The sequence below is a fragment of the Rhinolophus hipposideros genome (assembly GCF_964194185.1).
Source record: "Rhinolophus hipposideros genome assembly, chromosome: 24".
Classification (NCBI taxonomy): Eukaryota; Metazoa; Chordata; class Mammalia; order Chiroptera; family Rhinolophidae; genus Rhinolophus; species Rhinolophus hipposideros.
Genome location: NC_138070.1, coordinates 18,057,302 through 18,070,549, shown reverse-complemented (window position 1 = coordinate 18,070,549; position 13,248 = coordinate 18,057,302). Strand labels below are relative to the sequence as shown.

The 13,248-nt window shown below is 44.7% G+C and overlaps 1 protein-coding gene across 3 annotated transcripts in view; it reads right to left on the bottom strand.

Annotated features, from left to right (window-relative positions):
* Positions 1-8,778, bottom strand: part of ZNRF3 (zinc and ring finger 3) — a gene marked incomplete at its 5' end in the record, with an annotated part of 140,733 nt that extends 131,955 nt beyond the window's left edge. For 2 of the 3 annotated variants that reach the window (XM_081036659.1, XM_081036663.1), the window contains one exon: positions 8,479-8,778. In XM_081036659.1, coding sequence (XP_080892785.1) covers positions 8,479-8,778 — 300 coding nt within the window. Of the gene's footprint in view, positions 1-7,316; positions 7,403-8,478 lie in introns of those variants that run through there. The other variant, XM_081036661.1, reaches the window with a different exon arrangement.
* Positions 8,779-13,248: the final 4,470 nt, after the last annotated feature.

Below are 13,248 nucleotides of genomic sequence, written 5' to 3'. Positions count from 1 at the left end.
TTAGTCATAACTCAGATCCTCATGGCGGGAGGAAGCCAGTGCTTAGTATTCACTAAACGATCAGGATATATAGACTTTTACAAAGTTTTTTTGGTTTGGCTTTTGTTGTTGTTTTTTTAAGAAACAAATACTACCCACTGTGAGCAGGTGTACGTGGAAACGTATGTCCCAACCTGGCAGGGGAGTATAATCTAGAGCCACTCTTCTGCAGACCAAGCTGACAACACGTAGCAGGAACATTAAAAATGTTTATACCCATTGACCCAGGGGTCCTGATTCTAGAACTTTACCCTACGAAAACAATCAAGAGATAGAAAAAGGATGTTCTTCACGGCATTACTTATAATCTTAACGGGGAAAAATTATATTGCACAGACACTAAAAGTGTTTCAGAGCATTTAGTAAAAAGAAAATACTCAAGGTGTATGAAGGGTTATAAACACCAGGTAATGTATTTCCCAATTTCCTTTAAAATCCCTCCATGCTCACGAGAAAAAAAGAAAATTATACCAAAACACAAAAGGTTAACAGAGGTTATCTGTAAGTAATGGGATGGATTTTTTCTTCATACTCTTCTGTATTTTATAATAAACGTGTTATTTGTATAATTAAAAAATAAGTTATAGATAATTTTTTAAAAGGAAGATCTTGGACCCGACTAGAGGTAATATCAAATGAATCTATTCTGACTTTTTGCCTAATCTTACCAAGATACACCCAAGTCTCAGGTCAGTAAGCTTTGGCTTCAGGTGACCCAAGTTCATTCCTAGCTCTGTGACCTCGAGAAGCTTACTTAGAGTCTCAGACTCAGGTTCCTCTGGAGCTAACTCAACTGCTCGTATTTGAATGGGAGAAGTCACAGAAATAACATCTAAAAAACACGTTTCAGGGTTGCATAAAAACTGTAGCATGGGTACATAAAAGCCATGCTTCTTCTCTAGGCTGTATCAACAGCAGGAATTCAATAAATGTCTCTGACAAGTTAGTGTACTCAAATTAAGTTCAAGTGAAAAATGAAGTTTTAATGAAATTCTTACAGCACTAGATGGGACCTTATATATATCTAATCAACCAGGACCTGTTGCATTTAAAAATGCAATAATAGCTTCTGCACCAGGAAACCAGACGTCTCCATTCCAACACACATTTTCATGTCAAACTTCTAAGATCATCAAAGTCTTGTTTTCACCAAATCAACGCTACAGACTGAGTTTCTAAACAACCATATTACACTGGCTGCTAGGGAGAGAAGGGGATGAATGTCAAGTCTTACAACACTCTTAAGGGTAATAAAAATAAAATGCTCTCCCTTGAACCACAATGGGCCAGCTGACCTCATTCTCTTCACACTATCATGAGTCAACACAACCACTAAAAGTCAGGTTTTCAAACATCTCATTCAAACTACAAATGGAACAAAGAACCTCTACTCTTTGCCTCCTCCCTATCCTGTTTGACAGGCAGAAAGGCACGTCTCTAGAACGGGTTATCAGCTTTAACCTCAAAGGTAGGTAGAAATGAGTTGGAAAAGGCCGGAAGGTGCACATCTGCGTACTGTGTCATTACACACGGGTTTCCTCAGAATGGGTTTCCCATCCGAAACTCAGCACCCTGGGCCAGAGTTCCCCCGTATCCTGTGAACGTGTCCTCCCAGGTAGGACCATGGTTCCCATGCGGACTGCCCCCTCCGCTCAGCTGCCTGCGGCCAGGGACAGCATCTTCCTTATCCCCACCTGCTGCCCTGCCTCACACAGGGGCTGGTGGACAGAAGGTAGCAGCCAATGTCGGCGGGCTAACGGAATGCGGCACCCACAGTAAATGGTCACAGCCAGGAGGAGAGAATGAGCCGGGAGAATCCACGCCTTCAGGTTCTTACAATCTTTTCAATAATAGTCAGGGAACGCACAGCCTGTGCAAAGGAAGAAAAGTGATGAACACAAGACAGGACCTCTTTGGAGAATGCCATGCAGAATCCAAAATGGCTCTTAAAAAGTCAGCCACAGGAAGGAGGTGTGTCTCACACCAGAAATCCCTTTAAATGCCAGAACACTATGGCTGTTCCAACTTTCCCAATAGCAAAAAAACAACAGAAGTGCCATCGAGTGACAGCTGGATACTTCAAGTCACTGGTCCCTCTTCCCAAACTTACCAGAACGGCTCTTTGTGGAAAAAAACAAGTTAGAAAAAGACTTCTGTGATTAAAAAAAGAAGAAAGAAAGGAAAAAAAGGAAAGGAAGGAAGAAAAGAAGGAAGGAAGATAGTAAATAAATCTTTGTAAGGGCAGTTTTCTCAGTTCAAGTTTCAGACAGATTCATTTCTTGATCAATCAGTCTGGGCTTATATCTGACTCTAAATTTCACCATCAATTCCCATATTCTAATTGAAAGCAGAAGTGTCAAGTGAAGCACTCTTGTAAAAACAGAAATGGCTTAGAATCAGAGAGACCTAAGTTTGAATCTCTGCCCTACTACCAACGTATCCAGTGACTTCCACAAGTGACTTGACCTCCCTGAACTTGGTTTCATCATCTGAAAACCTAAGACATGCCATTTACCTCGCCTGTCATGTGTGAGCAAAGCCCTGCGCCCAGTGCTTGGCATATAGGAAGCACTTTATCGTTAGTAGCTACTTTTAAATGCTCTGACAGAGAGGAAGACCAAGCAACTCACAATATCGAAATTAGAGGAGAAAAGCTTAAACCCAATGTACAACTGAAGAAGGCCTGGCCTTCCCCAAGTATACACGTGATCACAAAGCACCCTGCTATCTCTGCTCTCCCTAGGACACCCAGCTGAGGTACAGCCATGGATGACAGAAAGGCTCCAAGCCTGGGAATAAGGAGACCTGAATATTAAACCAGGGCCATCACCACGTGGCCTAGGGTGAAACTCTTCACTTCTCTGGCCCTCAGTCTCCTCATCTAACACAGGAAAGGGCTGAATCTGGTTTTTCTGATTATGAAGATTGACTTACATGTCATTTTTGCCACGACAACAAATCCACATTCTCCAGACTTGGGAAACACCATCAAGAAGCAAGGTTTCACACGGCATATATTCAACTTTACCATAATTCTGAGTACCAAGCTTCTACAGTTACTCCCAGGGACACTTGGGCTTGGCCACAAACTACTCTTCAAGTGTCTGTCCATCCATAACAGCTGCCCACATTAGGGCTTTCTCAGTACTCAAGTGTTTTATCAAGCAAAGAACATCTTCAGACCTTCGTAATGCCAGGTATCCTGCCCCTGAATACACACACACACACAGGTCACTCTCATACGACTTGGTATAGTAATACCAGTGAGTCTGCCAGAACCAGACAGAGGTCCATTCTTTCCATCTAATCAATCAAGTTTCTGGAAATAACAACCCAAAAGGAAAGACAGCCCCAGAATGTATTAACCAAGCCAAATGAAAGTGTTCTCATCAATTAATCCAAACCCATTAAGACCCACTGCCTGCCTGATATCCACTCTAAATCCATCATTCATTGACTAAATATTGAGTGTCTGGTAAGTAGCAGGCACTGGGCACCCAAGGATGGATCCAGGGATGAGCAAAAACAAACAGACGGGACCCTATAATGCCCAGGTCCACAAGGGAAGGGGTGAGGAGTGGCTGTTAAGGCACTGCAACACTGACCGATGCTCAGATGAATGGAGAAAGGTTGTTACCTTCTTGCACTTTACCCTCTAAATGCGGAAGATACTTTGAGTGATTCTTCTCTCACTTCTCCCAAGGATGACAAACTTAATGAATACTAGATAGAGGCACAGGAGAGAAGTTAATCCATTATAGACAATGAATGCCTTAGAGACTAAGGCTCAATTCTGTGGGGAAACCCAGGTGGGAAGAATTATTATTTATCCATACATGGCTGTCTTCATAAGAGACAGTGAACTCCAGAAGGCAACAGCATTACAGCGTCTGGTACAGAACAGGGCTTCGGTAAACATCTACCAAATGAATATGCTCAATGGAGGCTTACAATCCCACAGATTGCTTCTCCACCACTCTTGCCAGCCTGAGCCCCACATCACTCCACTCAAATTGTTAGTAATGGACTATTTGACGACAAGTACTAGATTAGTGCCTCCTTTTTTACCTCTTGGGGAAAAGGGGCATCACAAAACCCTCCAAGAGGCAAAACTGCATTTCTTCTCAGGAAAATAAAAGTCACACGCAAGACTGTATGTATCATTTCAGGGATTCACACGCCATCACTGGAAGTCTGTGACTCTCAGGTTACAAACCGCTATACTAGACTGTGGCAAATTAAGACTTGAATTAATGTCAAAATCCTAACCAACTAAGTCTATCTACTTGGCAAAAATAAGAACAAAAGGGGCCAAACAGACCTGGGTTTTAATCCAGGTTTTATCATTTGCTAGCTGTGTGAGGTTGGAGAAGTCAAGTTGCCTTTCTCAGCCTCAGTTTCCTCCTCTTTAAAATGGGTTAACAACAGTTGCTAATTTCATGTTAATGTCAAGATGTGATGAGCAAACATGTGATGTGCTTGGCATAGTGACCTATACACAACAAATGTTCATTAATGGAAGCCATTAGCACCTTCCCTCTGGTCTACAGACTCCACACTTACCTCCCACTCCCATCTGCATCTCCATTAAAAACTGTATTACTAACCCCCATGAGATCTCAGGGAAGACAGAAAATAAGAGCCTCTAAGAATTCATAAGGTCACAAAACAGTCCTAATGTTTTCTCCCCAAATCAATGCTTGCTTTTAACCTATGAAGGCCCTCTGACAATACAGTTGGCAATCCCTTTCTGCACAAATCCAGGTCAGCTGTCAGCACACAATTGTTCTATTAGGCCAAGTCAATTTTTAGAGGCAGGCCTGTTAACTTAAAATGGAGATGAAAAGAAAGTGTTTGATCAAATGCTAAACTGCAGAAATACACTGACAGGAAAACAAGGCAGAGGAATTAGTTTCCTAAAATTATTCTCTATAATAACACTTAGTTAACACTGGATATTTAAGGACCTCACTCAGCCTTTGGAACCTACCACCCAGCTCTCCTCCCATCCCTCATAGCTAAAGGCACTGGCTTAGTTCTTAAATGTTCTCAGCTCTCCTCTGCTTTCAAAACTATTCAACACTTAACCCAGGATCCAGAAAGGCGGATTTTAAAGTTACACAAAACCTATCATTCAGATTCCTTCTACAAATGAATTTCTCAAGCGTTTCTAAATATTTGACTTCAAGAGAAAAAAAAAGAAAGCATTTCCACTTTAAAACAATCTTTCATCTCGAGCGATGCAAATTTTCTGTTTGTTTAACCAATCCACATACCACTAGCCAGAGTTTAATCAGGCCTTATTAAACATCACTAACCATGTGAGTTGCACAGCCAAGTCTGAAAGTTTCAGATAATGATCTCATTAATGGCAACAAATTGGTTCAAAGATGAAATATATATCAATATGTCTAAGAACCCTGTAAAGTTCCACACTTCAGAACTACAGGAAAAGTGTAATTAAGTCCTCCAGCATTCACACTGTAAGCCTAATACTCTTACAAGCAAACAGGCTTTGATGCTGCATGAATAAGATAATAAAAGTAATTAATAGCATTTCACATCCACACATTGTTTTCACACTTTCACAGATGATGATGTCCAAAAAAAAAAAAAAAAAAATCCCGTCTTCTTACAGAGTACACTGTGACCTTGGGAAAATTATTTAAGCCTAAAATGCACAAGGAGAGAACCAAGAATCCTGTGACTAATCCCAAGGTTTGAATTACTTACTCTCTCAGACACACACTCACACACACTCTTCCTAACCAGGCCTCCCCCTACCCTAATCCATGCAAATGATTGAAGTATCTGGGCAAACCAGATTGTGATAAGGTATCCACTATATAAACATATACACATACACAGAGACTTTCATTGCATGTAATAGGGAGGGAAACAGATCAGTAATACCAACTAATTTCCTATCTTAGAATTCTTAAAAGAGAGACTCCCAAACAGGGTATTTTCCCTCTCCTAAACCATGAACAGTGGTACCGAACCCCACTGGAAATAAAAGCAATGCTATAGCGCCGCTACTTAGGTTTAGTTTAGGAAAATGAACTCTGTTCTGAAGACCATAAAGTATTAAATAGCAAATCATGCAGAGTCTTTTTTAAAGAGAGTAAATAAAAGGTTTGAAAAGTTCAACAAGGGCACTTACAAAACATGATTAATCTGAAGCTAAACACCAATTTGTTTCTTCTGCATTCTCATTTCGCAGGCAAAATGTTACATTCCCTCTCAGCAGTCCTAAAACATCAGCTTTCCTTACAAAAACCTTTTTCAGAGCTGACAGGGGGGCCACACCAGTTCCTTAAATTGAGCAGTGTATTCGAAGAACTAATAAAAGCATGCCAGTCTCTGTACACACAGCCCTGAAAGCTACACTGCGTTCCTTCTGTGCACAGAGAGGTTCAGCAAGTAAAGTTATGAAAGACGTAGAGTAAGAACACCAAGAACTCACTATTCAAACAGCTCGGATAAACTCACTAACATTACTGCAGTTATAAGGGAATTAAGGACACCTATTAGTGATTGCTTAACAGGTAAACTTATTAAATACCATTTAAGTCATTTTTCTTTACTTAGCAATTGTTGACTTAATTTTCTTTTTCTTTTTTTTTTTTTTTTTTGGCTAGGCTAATGGACTACAAAAGAGTTAGATAAGCACTTCAAAAAGTTTCAAAGAAGAATAGATTCCTTCTGCCAAATTCACACATTATCTCTCTACTCACAAGGATAAAATAGTTACAAATGGTGTGTTTAAACTGCTAATTTTGTATTAAATGGTGAACCCAAGATTATCTCCAAAGTATAGCACTACTCATAATGGATAGCTCGCCAGACAAACTACCATAGAGAAAGAGTACAAGTTAAAACACTGCAGATAAAAATCGCAAACTTCAAAAGTCTCCTTCAAAAAGTGAAATGTCATGTTAAAACATCTTTTCTCTTGGGAGACTGTAAATCAAACATTTCTAAAGCCATGAGGGCGCAGTGAAAGCCTCAAAGAGAAACAAGGAGTCATATTCTTGAAGGCTGCAACTGAAATGGGTAGGAATCTTCTGCAGAGCATCCTCTCTCCAACTTATAAATTAAACATTAACAAAGAAAAATGTCCCCAAGCCTTTAACGTATGTAGTCACAGGACTGAAACAACGTATTTCCCCTTCTTTTTACCCCCAGAAATTTAAGATGGGAATGAGAGCCCTGTAAGGCAATGCTGCTGATTAATCGTCCAACAGAGGTGCCTCCTCCAGCTTTTACGGACACACCTCTGTAAGGAGCCCAGCTGCACAGCGCCCCGTCCTATCTGCAGCTCCCGGTCGTATCCACGCAGAGCGTTGAGTCTACAGCAGGCAGGGGAAAGGAAGAGGCTGCTATGCAGTCATTCCACTGAGTCCCCTTCTCTTCATTCATAACTCATCCAAGAGTAAAGCGCAGAAGGCCCAAAGCTTGGGCCCCGCAGCTATGCCCCAAAAAGGTTCAAACATAAACCAACCATTTCAAATCGCCCCCATCCTAGGCATGCATATTAACCGCCACAAGTGCGTTGACCGTCCACTAGCAAGTTGGTAAAATCATAGCCAAGGAAGCAGAAGGCATCTACTCAGTTCACCATCCGCAGAGGCTTGAGCTCAGCTTGAAGCTCTCCCGAACCAGACTGCTTTGAAATACAGACCTCTTTCACTGGGAGCAAGGTGGAGGCCCTGTCAGTGAGCGACCCTGCCTCCCGATTCCCAGGCCCTCCGCAGAAGTCCTTGGCCAAAGAGTGCGCAGGCAGTCTCCCTCCCACCCTCTGTAATCCGAGGCACGCAGTGAGGGCTGCCTTCCACGGCCACTCCAGGGCACCCGCGATCCCCACTCCTCCTGGGTCAGCGCCCTCTGCTCCCTTGCCTGCAGCTGCTCGTCTAGAATCCTCCAGGAGGGTCAGCCCCCAATAAATCTGGCGGCAGGTTCCAGGGAAGAACCTGATGGTGCAGCCCCTCAGACAAACCTGGCTGCTCCACCCCTCCCTAAATAAAATTTAAAAAAATAACATGCGTGGATGGAAGGCAAAACCTGCTACCTGAAACAAGCCACCCCTTCCATCATTCATCTTTCCAAAGTTGGCATTCAACAGGTAGTTCCTGAGACTTCCACCTGAGGCAAAACAAAATGCCCAACCAGACCAAGGGGGCCGCCCCAGCGTGGGTACCCGGACCCGGGGTTCCCCTCACGGTTCCAGAACCAAGAGAAGGCCGAGCCCCCACGTGCGCTCGCCCCCCACTGCGGCGCCCCGGAGGCCGCGTCCCGCCCGCCCGCCCGCCGGGGAGGGATGCCGCCGGCCTCTCCACCGCCCCTCCCGCCCACCAGCCCGCGGCGGGGTCGGCGGGCGCAGCCCCCGGAGCCATCTTGTGGCGGAGGCGGCGCGGAGCCCGGGCGGAGGGCAGCTACCTGCACGATCTCGCCCTCCGCGCTGAGCGTGGCCCCGGCCCGCGAGAAGCGGCCCGTGAGGCCGGTGGTGTAGGTGGTGTAGTCGCCGCTCGGGCTCGACTCGAACAGCACCACCTCCACGAACGCCGTCTCCTTGGCCCGCGCCGCGCCGGGCCCCGCGGCCGCCAGCAGCAGCCCGAGCAGCAGCGGCAGCGGCGGCGGCGGCGGCAAGCGGGGGCCGCGGGGGCCGCGGGGGCGGCGGCGGAGGCGGCGGCGGCGGCGGCCCGGGGCCCCTGGGCGCCCGCCCGAGCGCGGCCTCATGGTCCTGCGGCGGGAGGGCGCGGAGGGCGGGCGCGGCCGGGCATAGTCGCGGGCCGGCGGAGGACCGAGCGCAGGCGGACGCCTCACAGCCCCATCGCGGCAGCGGCGGCGGCTTTGTGGGTCGCAGGCTCGGCTCGGCTCCCCGGGCCGTCGCGCCGCGGCCCTTTCATCTGCTCCACGTGAGGGGTTATCCCCGCCCCGGCAGCGTCGTGACCCGCTCTCCCCTCCCTCCCCGCGCTCGACCGCCACGGCCTCCCGGGGGAGCGGGAAGGCGGGGCGGGCGCGCCTGCGGCGGGGGGCGGGGCCCTACTGCCGGGCACGCCCCTGCCCTCTCCGCCCCTGCCTCTGACTGCGCCCCGCCTCCCCGCCTAAGCTCCGCCCCTCGCCTTCCGTCTGCACTCCGCCCCACCGCTCTCGCCCCGCCCCCTGCCCAAGGTCTTGCTCCGCCCATTGTCCTCGCTCCGCCTCCTGTCGTATCTGCTCCGCCCCCACGCTCACGCTCCGCCCCTTCGTCCGGGCTCTGCCTCGGCCGCGCTCAACCCTCCGCGGCAGACATTTCTCGTCGCGGATGGCAGTGTTCGGCGGGAATGGGGATCGGAACTTGCTCCGTGGCGATGTTCGTGCTCTCTGGAAGCCCCACGCCTCCTAGTCCCGTGCAGGAATTAGGGCCTTGTCCTTTCCGGCTCCTCCGCTCCAGTCCACAATTCCCTGAAGCTGGACGCCTACACCCGACCCTCCACCCTCATCCCCACCTCCAGGATCAAATGGAAAAGGCTGTGGCAGTCTGGGGCCGTTTGCAGCTCCGCCATGCCGGGACGTGTCCGGTTCTTGCACCGGTGTCGCTTAGACAGTTACTCCTAACGTGTGGGGGGGAGCCATTTAACCATTTAGATTTTGATGGAGTTCATCTTTCTGCAACCCCAGGGACTGTAACTCAAACACCCCACTCAAGAGAAGTTCTGAAACTATGAGTCTTGCGGTGTGCACAAAGCCAGAGGATTTCCAACAACATAACCCTTTATACACAGATTGATGGCTCCCAAATTAATGTACGGAGACAGGTGCTGCAGGGCCCAGGGGTTCCTAGTCATCCAGAAGATAAACTTTCAAGTTTTTGCCCCTCTTTGGAACATGCCATTTCCCTTCTCATCTAGTACTCTATGGGAATCAACCCCTTCTTTCAAAATTCAGATTCAATTCCCACTTCGTGGAGTCTTTCCTTCTCTCAGCAGAATGGCTTTGTTCAGATATTCGCAAATATTTGGTTAGGATGATCTGCTTCTACTTGCTACCACACCCAAAATCTTAAAAAGACCAAAAAAAAAAAAAAAGTAAAGAAAACTCATTGAAAATTGTCTTGGGTAAACAACTTACCAAAGTCACATTTTAAAGTAGTACAATATATTTTCGAAATGTGAAATAGAAAATACATTTGAAAAAATCCACAGATCTGTGTTGCCATATTTGGACCACCCAGAGCTTCTGCTCAGGAGGGAGGCACCTGAAAAAGTAGAGATCTACCTGGTGGCTTTTTAGATTCCCCCAGAACCAAGCCTAACTAGTGCTGACTGGAACTGGGCAAAATCCATCCTGACAATGTGCCCCCAGGTGGCACAGTCCAGTCCTTAAAGGAGAGATCAATTACGACTCCCCATCCACGACACTTTGCATTATTTAAAATTCAAGGTCACCGTTAACTGATGAATGGATAAACAAATGTGCTATATTCATAAACGGAATATTATTTGTCAAGGAATGAAGTACTGACACATTGATGAACCTTAAAAACATTTTGCTAAGTGAAAGAAGTCAGTTACGAAGGACCATAAAGTGTACGATTCCATTTATGTGAAATGGAATAGGCAAATCTACAGTGACAGAAAGGAGATTAGGGCTTGTAAGAGCTAGGGGAAGGCAGGAATGGGTAGTGACTGCTAATGGGTTTCTTTTGGGGGTGATGAAAATGTTGTGGAATTAGATAATGGTGATGGTCGCACAACTCTATAAATATACTAAAAACTACTGAATTGTACACTTTAAAAGGGTGAGTTTAATGGTATGTCAATTATACCTCAATAGAGTTGTTAAAAAAAATTCAGTCATTAGTGGTATTTTCATGCAAACACATGCACATACATACACACAGGATAGATATTGTGTAAGGATATCCTCTGCTCTGTGAAATCTTAGTTCAAATTTCACACCCTCAGCAAGGCCTACCTTGGCTACTCCTTTTAAAATTGCAGTGTGCACCCTTTCCGATTTCCAACCTCTCTCAGCCTGCCTCACCCAACCCCCTTCCCCACCCCCACTGTGGCATTTATCACCTTCTAATATACTAAATCATTTGCTTATTTATTTTTGTCTCTCCTCCACACCCAACATCCACTCATTCCAGAGAACAAACTCTATAATGGCAAAGATCTTGTCTTCACTGACTTAGGCCAAGACTGCCTGGCCTAGAGTAGGCACTCAATAAATATTTGTTGCATGAATTAATGACTAAATGAATGACTGATAAGCTCATTGTTGTGTATCCCTCCCATTTTGCAGACATTTGGGGCAGCTTGTTAACTAACAGCTGCATAGGAGCACTGGGCTTCATGGGACCAAAATAAATTCTGAACGTGGAGAAGAGCAACAGTCCTCCCTGCAGGGATTGCAATGAAAACCTAGATAAGAGTCAAAACAGAAACCGGTTTCAACTTTTAAAACTCTGCTTCTAGAAAGATATGGCTAATAAGACACCAGCCAGCAACACAAAGGTAACATGATTCCTCTCTCAGCAGGGTAAAACTGTTTAGAAATAGGGGTGTTTACTGAGTAATGAAATTTCACCAAAATCTGGTGGGCAGTAAGGGGAGATAGAAAAGAACTTCGAATAAGAGATAAGACCCAGTGGCTAGGAGCAAGGACTGGATAAGCAAGATGGAGCAAGTGATAGGAATGAAGAAGAGTAACGCACATTCACTATCTTTCATGACACATCCCTAGCAGACCATCCTGAGAGGGACTTATCTTGTTCCTTTCTCTTCTTATCAGACTCAGATGAAAATAACTGACAACCGGTCCATCAGTATGGGCTCAAGCTGCCAGACCTTTGGCAAATCTCACTGACTTAGGCCAAAAACCACACAAAGCATCGGGAAATTTTCTGCCATCGAAGTTCTAGTTATATGACCAAAGAGGGAAGGTCGGGGATTTCAAATTTGTAAATGTATGCTTTAGTACCTAAAGAGACTATGTCTGTGCTAAATAAAAACAGACATGGGTATTCACTGCAGTATTGTTTTTTAATGATAAAAGACAGGAAACAACCTAAATGTTCATCAGTCAGGGATTAGTTAAATAAATTATGGTACAGCCATTTAATATGTAACGAAATACATATTAAATAGCCATTAAAAAGAATGAAGAACACCTGAAACTAATAAATTAAAAAAAAAAAAGAATGAAGAAGCACTATATGAACTTATACAGAATGATCTCCAGTATATACTGCTAAGTGAAAAAGATGTGCATATGGTATGCTACAATGGAGGTGAGGTGGCAAGGAGACAACAGACATGAAGGTTTGCAAACATTAACTATGTGTGGAAGGAGACATAAGAAAGGAATAAACAGGGTGACTGGGAGATAGGGAAAGGAGAGAGACCTAGTTTTCACTGTGTACCCTTTGTACCTATTGATTTTACCCCACATGAATATATTACCTGCCTATTACTCAAAGGTAATAAAATAAAATAGAGAATCTAACCTCCTAAATCAATGGATGATACTGTTAGTTTTCTATACAAAAGCATATTCATTCAGTAAACTTTATTGAATACCTACTACGAGACACTGGAATACAAAAAGGGATTGGCCTATAGTATGGAAGATGTTAGTTAGCATTGGAGGAATCTAAGTAATAGGGACACAGGACCCCTCGGTACTATTTTTGCAACTTTTTGTAATTATTATTAATAGAAACTAAATTTTGAAAAAATGAATTAGCCAGTCCCTATTTTCAAATAATTTCCTTCCTTTTTTCCCTCCTTCTTTTCTTCCCTCCTTCCTTCGGCAAACATTTATTACTGTATGGGACAGTTAGAGAAGTCATAAAAGATGAGAACAAAATACACTTAAACTATTTTACAAAGTAATTTTAAGAGTTTGAATCTCATCTTGCTTCTTTAAAGTGATTCAAATTCAAGACATGCTAGCATTCTTTCAGTGTTTGTGTCTGTTTATGGAAACTTTCATTTATTGTATTTAAACATCATATAATTCTCTTGAAAGGTACAATAGATGTAATACAGACAAGTAGCGGCAGTTCTTTCAAAACTCTTAGAAGTGTCTCTTCCGCCTTTGAAGTACACCATCAATCTGTGTCTGCTTTGAGCCTTGAGGCAGAGTCCAATCTGGGCCCCGATTCATCAGTGATTTAAACTCTGCTTCAACCTGTCCCTGCTTTGCAATGGCCACCCA